Source organism: Babylonia areolata, chromosome 23, assembly GCF_041734735.1.
Source record: "Babylonia areolata isolate BAREFJ2019XMU chromosome 23, ASM4173473v1, whole genome shotgun sequence".
Lineage (NCBI taxonomy): Eukaryota > Metazoa > Mollusca > Gastropoda > Neogastropoda > Buccinidae > Babylonia > Babylonia areolata.
In genome coordinates this window covers 1,050,001-1,060,000 of record NC_134898.1, presented here as the reverse complement: position 1 = coordinate 1,060,000, position 10,000 = coordinate 1,050,001, and the positions used below count along the sequence as shown (strand labels likewise).

General features: G+C 48.1%; 1 protein-coding gene across 2 annotated transcripts in view; it reads left to right on the top strand.

Annotated features, from left to right (window-relative positions):
• The window catches only part of LOC143298354 (catalase-like), a 59,569-nt gene that overhangs the window by 22,699 nt on the left and 26,870 nt on the right, over positions 1–10,000 (top strand). For both annotated transcript variants that reach the window (XM_076611244.1, XM_076611243.1), the window contains exons 3-6: positions 3,299–3,409; positions 5,152–5,282; positions 7,149–7,199; positions 8,456–8,635. In XM_076611244.1, the coding sequence (XP_076467359.1) occupies positions 3,299–3,409; positions 5,152–5,282; positions 7,149–7,199; positions 8,456–8,635 (473 nt within the window). The remainder of the gene's footprint in view (positions 1–3,298; positions 3,410–5,151; positions 5,283–7,148; positions 7,200–8,455; positions 8,636–10,000) is intronic.

Genomic DNA, 10,000 nt, shown 5'->3' with positions numbered 1-10,000 from the left:
TGTTGATAATACTAATTACGTATTGTTGATAATACTAATTACGTATTGTTGATAATACTTGTTGATAATACTAATTACGTATTGTTGATAATACTAATTATGTATTGTTGATAATACTAATTACGTATCCCCAGGCAGTGTTTGTGAACTGGTGATGTGTGTGATGGAGTTTGAGGTTTGTGTATGGCTTGAGTGTTTTTAGAGGTTTGTGTGTGGTTTGGTAGTTGAGGTCTGTGTGTGGTTTGGTAGTTGAGAGGTTTGTGTGTGGTTTGGTAGTTGAGAGGTGTGTGTGTGGTTTGGTGTGTGTGTGGTTTGGTAGTTGAGAGGTGTGTGTGTGGTTTGGTAGTTGAGAGGTTTGTGTGTGGTTTGGTAGTTGAGAGGTGTGTGTGTGGTTTGGTAGTTGAGAGGTTTGTGTGTGGTTTGGTAGTTGAGAGGTGTGTGTGTGGTTTGGTAGTTGAGAGGTGTGTGTGTGTGGTTTGGTAGTTTAGAGGTGTGTGTGTGTGGTTTGGTAGTTTAGAGGTGTGTGTGTGGTTTGGTAGTTGAGAGGTGTGTGTGTGGTTTGGTAGTTGAGAGGTGTGTGTGTGGTTTGGTAGTTGAGGTCTGTGTGTGGTTTGGTAGTTGAGAGGTGTGTGTGTGGTTTGGTAGTTGAGAGGTGTGTGTGTGGTTTGGTAGTTGAGAGGTGTGTGTGTGGTTTGGTAGTTGTGTAGTTGAGAGGTGTGTGTGGTTTGGTAGTTGAGAGGTGTGTGTGTGGTTTGGTAGTTGAGTAGTTGAGAGGTGTGTGTGGTTTGGTAATTGAGAGGTGTGTGTGGTTTGGTAGTTGAGTAGTTGAGAGCTGTGTGTGTGGTTTGGTAGTTGTGTAGTTGAGAGGTGTGTGTGGTTTGGTAGTTGAGAGGTGTGTGTGTGGTTTGGTAATTGAGAGGTGTGTGTGTGGTTTGGTAGTTGAGTAGTTGAGAGGTGTGTGTGTGGTTTGGTAGTTGAGTAGTTGAGAGGTGTGTGTGTGGTTTGGTAGTTGAGAGGTGTGTGTGTGGTTTGGTAGTTGAGAGGTGTGTGTGTGGTTTGGTAGTTGAGAGGTGTGTGTGTGGTTTGGTAGTTGAGAGGTTTGTGTGTGGTTTGGTAGTTGAGAGGTTTGTGTGTGGTTTGGTAGTTGAGAGGTGTGTGTGTGGTTTGGTAGTTGAGAGGTGTGTGTGTGGTTTGGTAGTTGAGAGGTGTGTGTGTGGTTTGGTAGTTGAGAGGTGTGTGTGTGGTTTGGTAGTTGAGTAGTTGAGAGGTGTGTGTGTGGTTTGGTAGTTGAGAGGTGTGTGTGTGGTTTGGTAGTTGAGTAGTTGAGAGGTGTGTGTGTGGTTTGGTAGTTGAGTAGTTGAGAGGTGTGTGTGTGGTTTGGTAGTTGTGTAGTTGAGAGGTGTGTGTGGTTTGGTAGTTGAGAGGTTTGTGTGTGGTTTGGTAGTTGAGAGGTGTGTGTGTGGTTTGGTAGTTGAGAGGTGTGTGTGTGGTTTGGTAGTTGAGAGGTGTGTGTGTGGTTTGGTAGTTGAGAGGTGTGTGTGTGGTTTGGTAGTTGAGAGGTGTGTGTGTGGTTTGGTAGTTGAGAGGTGTGTGTGTGGTTTGGTAGTTGAGAGGTGTGTGTGTGGTTTGGTAGTTGAGTAGTTGAGAGGTGTGTGTGTGGTTTGGTAGTTGAGAGGTGTGTGTGTGGTTTGGTAGTTGTGTTGTACAGGTTGTGGGGTGTGGACAATGTGTGTTTCGCGCGTGAAAGTGAACATGTGGACATGTGTGTGTGTTGTTTCCGGTGCCACAGATAGACAGAGAGAGAGAGAGGATGCTATGTCTGTATCTGTGATGATGACGATGCTATGTATGTGTCTGTGATGATGACGGTGCTGTGTCTGTGATGATGACGGTGCTATGTCTGTGTGTCTGTGATGATGACGGTGTTATGTCTGTGTGTCTGTGATGATGACGGTGCTATGTCTGTGATGATGACGGTGCTATGTCTGTGATGATGACGGTGCTATGTATGTGTCTGTGATGATGACGGTGCTATGTCTGTGTGTCTGTGATGATGACGGTGCTATGTCTGTGATGATGACGATGCTATGTATGTGTCTGTGATGATGACGATGCTATGTATGCGTCTGTGATGATGACGGTGCTATGTCTGTGTGTCTGTGATGATGACGGTGCTATGTCTGTGATGATGACGGTGCTATGTCTGTGTGTCTGTGATGATGACGGTGCTATGTCTGTGATGATGACGGTGCTATGTCTGTGTGTCTGTGATGATGACGGTGCTATGTCTGTGATGATGACGGTGCTATGTCTGTGATGATGACGGTGCTATGTCTGTGTGTCTGTGATGATGACGGTGCTATGTCTGTGATGATGACGGTGCTATGTCTGTGATGATGACGGTGCTATGTCTGTGTGTCTGTGATGATGACGGTGCTATGTCTGTGTGTCTGTGATGATGACGGTGCTATGTCTGTGATGATGACGGTGCTATGTCTGTGATGATGACGGTGCTATGTCTGTGTGTCTGTGATGATGACGGTGCTATGTCTGTGATGATGACGGTGCTATGTCTGTGATGATGACGGTGCTATGTCTGTGTGTCTGTGATGATGACGGTGCTATGTCTGTGTGTCTGTGATGATGACGGTGCTATGTCTGTGATGATGACGGTGCTATGTCTGTGTGTCTGTGATGATGACGGTGCTATGTCTGTGTGTCTGTGATGATGACGGTGCTATGTCTGTGTGTCTGTGATGATGACGGTGCTATGTCTGTGATGATGACGGTGCTATGTCTGTGATGATGACGGTGTTATGTCTGTGTGTCTGTGATGATGACGGTGCTATGTCTGTGATGATGACGGTGCTGTGTCTGTGATGATGACGGTGCTGTGTCTGTGATGATGACGGTGTTGTGTCTGTGATGATGACGGTGCTATGTCTGTGATGATGACGGTGCTATGTCTGTGTGTCTGTGATGATGACGGTGCTATGTCTGTGTGTCTGTGATGATGACGGTGCTATGTCTGTGATGATGACGATGCTATGTCTGTGATGATGACGGTGCTATGTCTGTGATGATGACGGTGCTGTGTCTGTGATGATGACGGTGCTATGTCTGTGATGATGACGGGGCTGTCTCTGTGATGATGACGGTGCTATGTCTGTGTGTCTGTGATGATGACGGTGCTATGTCTGTGATGATGACGGTGCTATGTCTGTGATGATGACGGTGCTATGTCTGTGATGATGACGGTGCCGGTGCTATTATCACAGCGGGACTGTGTGTCGTGCAGGTGCCTTCGGGTATTTCCAGGTGACCCATGACGTCACCAAGTACTGCAAGGCCAACGTCTTCAGCCAGGTGGGCAAGAAGACACCGGTGGCCGTGCGGTTCTCCACTGTCGGTAAGAATGAATGGGACACCGTGGTTTCCGGGTTTGCTTCCTGGGAGGTAGCGTCTTTAGCTTGCAGTTGTTGTTCCTGAGAATGTTCATAAAACAGTGTTGTTGTTCCTGAGATCAGCTTCAGTTTCAGTAGCTCAAGGAGGCGTCACTGCGTTCGGACAAATCCATATACGCTACACCACATCTGCCAAGCAGATGCCTGACCAGCAGCGTAACCCAACGCGCTTAGTCAGGCCTTGAGGGGAAAAAAAAAGGGTGAATAAATGATAGATAAGCTTACATAAATAAATGAATAAATAAATAATTATGAGAATGTTCATACAACATAGTGTTGTCGTTCCTCAGTGTTCATACAACATAGTGTTGTTCCTCTGAGTGTTCATACAATATATGTCGTTGTTCCTGAGAGTGTTCATACATCATAGTGTTGTTCCTCTGAGTGTTCATACATCATAGTGTTGTTCCTCTGAGTGTTCATACATCATAGTGTTGTTCCTCTGAATGTTCATACATCATAGTGTTGTTCCTCTGAGTGTTCATACATCATAGTGTTGTTCCTCTGAGTGTTCATACATCATAGTGTTGTTCCTCTGAATGTTCATACATCATAGTGTCGTTCCTCAGAGTGTTCATACAATACATGTTGTTCCTGAGAGTGTTCTTACAACAAGGGTTGCTGTTCTTGATATAAGAATGTACATAATTCCAAATAGTATTGTTCTTCAGAAGAGTGTTCATAAAAGTGTTGTGAGAAGAATGTTCATAAGTGTTGTTCCGAGGAATGTTCATAAAATAGTGTTCTTCAGAAGAATGTTCATTTTTCCATCTCAGGATGTTTCTTGCATTCACGTAAATGATATGTAACTGACGTATAACACCATGACGCATGGTGTATTTAACGTTACACTGTGATGTCTTGGATGTAGGAATGAATATTGTATTTAAAAAAAACAACATCCGGCTTCTTGTCTTTCAAATATTCAGTTATTTCAAGAATTTTTCTGCTTTAAAAACGAAAAAAAATCGCATCTTAATATTCCCCCGATGCTATTCTGCTTTCCCTTTCTTGTCTGTATCATGTTTATTTAGCATGCTGTCATTAGCAGTGTATGTGTGTATGTCTGTGTTTATGTGAACATTGAAAATTGAAACCTTTTCTGCACATGTCAAAAAAATCCCAAACAGTGTGGTGAACCCAGCTTCATGGACATGGTCCACAAAGTTTCTCTGTTCACGGAACCAAACGATTTTGTCAGGTCAATGGAAAAAGAAACAACAACAAAAAAACCCGAAGAAAGTTCAGTTCAGTTCAGTTACTCAAGGAGGCGTTACTGCGTTCGGACAAATCCATATATACGCTACACCACATCTGCTAAGCAAATGCCTGACCAGCAGCGTAACCCAACGCGCTTAGTCAGGCCTTGAAGAAAAGAAAGCTTGAACAAATAAATGGATACATGATTAAATTGAGTAAGTAAAAAAAGAAAAAAAGAAGAAAAAAAAAGAATAGATACATGAATTGTGAAAAAGTAAGTAGATTGTGAAAAAAGCATGAACAAATAAATGGATACATCACTGAATTAATGAATAAGTAATTAAACACATAGATAAATGTAAAAAAAATAGATTTTTTTTTTAAAGCGATGGATAATGAAATAAAGTGCGGGGAAGAAAGAAATGTTTGAAAAAAAAGAGAAGAAAACTTGAAGAGTGGTGACGAGAGTGGTGGCCCCTGGTGACAGGCGGGGAGAAGGGGTCAGCTGACACGGCACGTGACCCCCGGGGCTTTGCCGTCAAGTTCTACACCGAGGAAGGGAACTGGGACCTGGTGGGCAACAACACCCCCATCTTCTTCATCAGGGACCCCATTCTGGTCAGTGTGGGGGTGGGTGGCTGTGTGTGTGTGTGTGTGTGTGTGTGTGTGTGTGTGAGCAGATATTTTGAGTGTGTATGTTGGGGGGGGGGGTGTGTGTGTGTGCGTGTATTTGGTGTGTGTGTATGTGTGTGAGCAGATGTTTATGAGTGTGTGTGTGTGTGTGTGTGTGTGTGTGTGTGTGGTATACGAATAAGATGATAGTGTAAAGGAGTGGCTCAGTGTGATGGCGGTGTGATGTGTGTATAAGATGACAATGTAAAGGAGACGTGGCTCACAGTGTGATGGCCGTGTGCTGTGTGTAAAGGAGTGACTCACAGTGTGATGGCCGTGTGCTGTGTGTAAAGGAGTGACTCACAGTGTGATGGCCGTGTGCTGTGTGTAAAGGAGTGGCTCACAGTGTGATGCCTGTGTGCTGTGTGTAAAGGAGTGGCTCACAGTGTGATGGCCGTGTGCTGTGTGTAAAGGAGTGGCTCACAGTGTGATGCCTGTGTGCTGTGTGTAAAGGAGTGGCTCACAGTGTGATGCCTGTGTGCTGTGTGTAAAGGAGTGACTCACAGTGTGATGCCTGTGTGCTGTGTGTAAAGGAGTGACTCACAGTGTGATGCCTGTGTGCTGTGTGTAAAGGAGTGACTCACAGTGTGATGCCTGTGTGATGTGTGCAAAGGAGACGTGGCTCACAGTGTGATGTGTGTACAGGAGACGTGGCTCACAGTGTGATGGCCGTGTGATGTATGTAAAGGAGTGGCTCACAGTGTGATGGCCGTGTGATGTGTGTAAAGGAGTGACTCACAGTGTGATGGCCGTGTGCTGCTGTGTGTAAAGGAGTGACTCACAGTGTGATGGCCGTGTGCTGTGTGTAAAGGAGTGACTCACAGTGTGATGCCTGTGTGCTGTGTGTAAAGGAGTGGCTCACAGTGTGATGCCTGTGTGCTGTGTGTAAAGGAGTGGCTCACAGTGTGATGCCTGTGTACGTGTGTAAAGGAGTGACTCACAGTGTGATGCCTGTGTGCTGTGTGTAAAGGAGTGGCTCACAGTGTGATGCCTGTGTGCTGTGTGTAAAGGAGTGGCTCACAGTGTGATGGCCGTGTGCTGTGTGTAAAGGAGTGGCTCACAGTGTGATGCCTGTGTGCTGTGTGTAAAGGAGTGGCTGACAGTGTGATGCCTGTGTGCTGTGTGTAAAGGAGTGACTCACAGTGTGATGGCCGTGTGCTGTGTGTAAAGTAGTGACTCACAGTGTGATGGCCGTGTGCTGTGTGTGGTGTAAAGCAGTGGCTCACAGTGTGATGGCCGTGTGCTGTGTGTAAAGGAGTGGCTCACAGTGTGATGCCTGTGTGCTGTGTGTGGTGTATAAGATGATAGTGTAAAGGAGTGGCACACAGTGTGATGCCTGTATGTAAAGGAGTGACTCACAGTGTGATGCCTGTGTGCTGTGTGTAAAGGAGTGACTCACAGTGTGATGCCTGTGTGCTGTGTGTAAAGGAGTGGCTCACAGTGTGATGCCTGTGTGCTGTGTGTAAAGGAGTGACTCACAGTGTGATGGCCGTGTGCTGCTGTGTGTAAAGGAGTGGCTCACAGTGTGATGGCCGTGTGCTGTGTGTAAAGGAGTGACTCAGTGTGATGCCCGTGTGCTGTGTGTAAAGGAGTGACTCACAGTGTGATGCCTGTGTGCTGTGTGTAAAGGAGTGACTCACAGTGTGATGTGTGTAAAGGAGACGTGGCTCACAGTGTGATGGCTGTGTGCTGTGTGTAAAGGAGTGACTCACAGTGTGATGCCTGTGTGCTGTGTGTAAAGGAGTGACTCACAGTGTGATGCCTGTGTGCTGTGTGTAAAGGAGTGACTCACAGTGTGATGCCTGTGTGCAGTTCCCCAGCTTCATCCACACCCAGAAGAGAAACCCGGTGACCAACCTGAAGGTGAGTGGTGACGTCACGTGCTGTGCTGCCTCCTGGCCCTGTGGTCAGTGCAGGGTCCCTGAATGACTGGGGTTCAAAGCTGCAAGGTCCTGTGACCTTTCACAGCCATCGGGGCAGTGACGTGATATCCGCCGTGTCCAGGGCTCGGCACAGGAAGGCGGGGCCCAGTCCTCTCCTTCCGCTCGTTTTGACCTTCCCCAGTCGATGTCTGGGACCATTCACGCCTGGGTGAACTGAGGAGAGATGGGAGTAAAGCTCCTCTCGCATGGACATGACGCCATGCTGAAACGGGGCCTGGAACCCTGGTGACTGAACACTGGGTCAGAACCCTGATGAACACTGGGTCAGAACCCTGGTGACTGAACACTGGGTCAGAACCCTGGTGACTGAACACTGGGTCAGAACCCTGGTGACTGGTGAACACTGGGTCAGAACCCTGGTGACTGGTGAACACTGGGTCAGAACCCTGGTGACTGGTGAACACTGGGTCAGAACCCTGGTGACTGGTGAACACTGGGTCAGAACCCTGGTGAACACTGGGTCAGAACCCTGGTGACTGGTGACCACTGGGTCAGAACCCTGGTGACTGGTGACCACTGGGTCAGAACCCTGGTGACCACTGGGTCAGAACCCTGGTGACCACTGGGTCAGAACCCTGGTGACTGGTGACCACTGGGTCAGAACCCTGGTGACCACTGGGTCAGAACCCTGGTGACCACTGGGTCAGAACCCTGGTGACTGGTGACCACTGGGTCAGAACCCTGGTGACCACTGGGTCAGAACCCTGGTGACCACTGGGTCAGAACCCTGGTGACTGGTGACCACTGGGTCAGAACCCTGGTGACTGGTGAACACTGGGTCAGAACCCTGGTGACTGGTGACCACTGGGTCAGAACCCTGGTGACCACTGGGTCAGAACCCTGGTGACTGGTGAACACTGGGTCAGAACCCTGGTGACTGGTGAACACTGGGTCAGAACCCTGGTGACTGGTGAACACTGGGTCAGAACCCTGGTGACTGGTGAACACTGGGTCAGAACCCTGGTGACTGAACGCTGAACACTGGGTCAGAACCCTGGTGACTGGTGAACACTGGGTCAGAGGGCCAACGTCTGACCCACTCTACCACCGCACCTCCACTGGGGAGGTGTCTGTTTTGTTTATTTTATTTTTTGTCGCCCCGTCATCTGCACAGTATCCCTTTCTCTCTCACACCCACACCCACACACACCCCCTGACACATGTGTCACTGTACAGGACCCCGACATGCTGTGGGACTTCATCACCCTCAGACCGGAGACCACCCACCAGGTGTGTTTCCTGTTCTCTGACCGGGGTACACCTGACGGCTATCGCCACATGAACGGCTACGGCAGTCACACCTTTAAGCTGGTCAACGACAAGGGAGAGGCCTTCTACTGCAAGTTCCACTTCAAGGTGATTGATGAGGGCGGTGTGTGTGTGGGGGGGGGGGGGATGATAATTCAACGTTTCGTATCTTGTGTTCCATTTTTCCTTTTTGATATTTACGTGTGTGTTCTATATGGAAATGCCTCGGGCTTATTTTCAAAATTAGGCGTAAATGCTCATAATACTGATAATGTAAATAATAATGATTACAACAACAACCACACTCGTACCCATTTTATTCAGAGTGATAAGAAACTCTAGGGAGAGCTGGACAGTACAAGGTCTTCAGAGAAGAAGCCCCACTCAGTCAAGTGTTTCGGCCCTTAACTCCTTACACTCTAAGGGGGCCGGGCTGCACCCAGGTCATGACTCCTGGATGCCCTTGTAATGCCGCCATTTCTTTTTCTGTTTTCCTTGTCAGCAGCAGGTTCGAACCCGCGCCTCCAGGCTGGTCGCCACTTCAGAACTGAGTCACCTTTTCTGGCAGACGTTTTAACCACTGAGCCATCATACGCCTAGTTTGAGTAGGGAAATTTAATCCTCATGAACTTTACTTTCATTCCTCCTCGACCAGATCCAGCTGGAACTTTTCACTGCTGCTTCTGCCATTGCCTTGAGAGACCATGTCCTCTCTCTGCCAGAAATTGACAGCTGTTTCATGAGGCTGTAGGCAGATGCGCCCACAAACCCTCTTGCACCAATCTCTATGACGAGGACTTTGGCTTGGAAGCCACATTCTCTCAGGCTGCTGGCTAGACTGGCATACTTCTCGGTCTTGTAGATGTGGGCTTCCTCCATTCTGCTTTCGAAAGCACAGTGAGCTCAATCAGAATCGCTTGTTTCGTTGCCTTGGAGTGGAGTACCATGTCAGGTCTCATGCCGCTCTTGCTGATGATTTCCGGGTGTTTCTTCCCCTCTGGTAGGTCAACTGTGCATTCCCAATCTTCGGCACCATCAAGCAGCACCCGTTTCCATGCTTTGGAAACTTTGGATGTTGTTCCTGGCCAGACTTTATTGCCTTCTGCAGAGCGGAACTCTACTGGAACTTCTGGTGGGGTTGGTGCTCCTTGGACAGTGCTCACCACGTGTGCAGTTTCTTTTAGCACTTGGTTGTGCCTCCATGTGTACCGTCCTTGGCTCAACGCCGCTTTGCGTGAGCTGAGGACATGTTCCACTGTTTGTTTGCCATGGCAGAGTGGGCACACAGGGCCATCTGCTTTCCCCCATTTCACTAAGTTTGTATTCGAGAGGAGGAGGTCGTACACAGATCTTAGGATGAAGCTGATCCTCAGAGGGGCCATGTTCCACATGTCGCTCCAGCTGAGGCTCCTTTGGAGTGCATTTCCCATGTTGGCCACTGCCCCTGCTGGCCTTGCTGGACTGCCTTCTGGA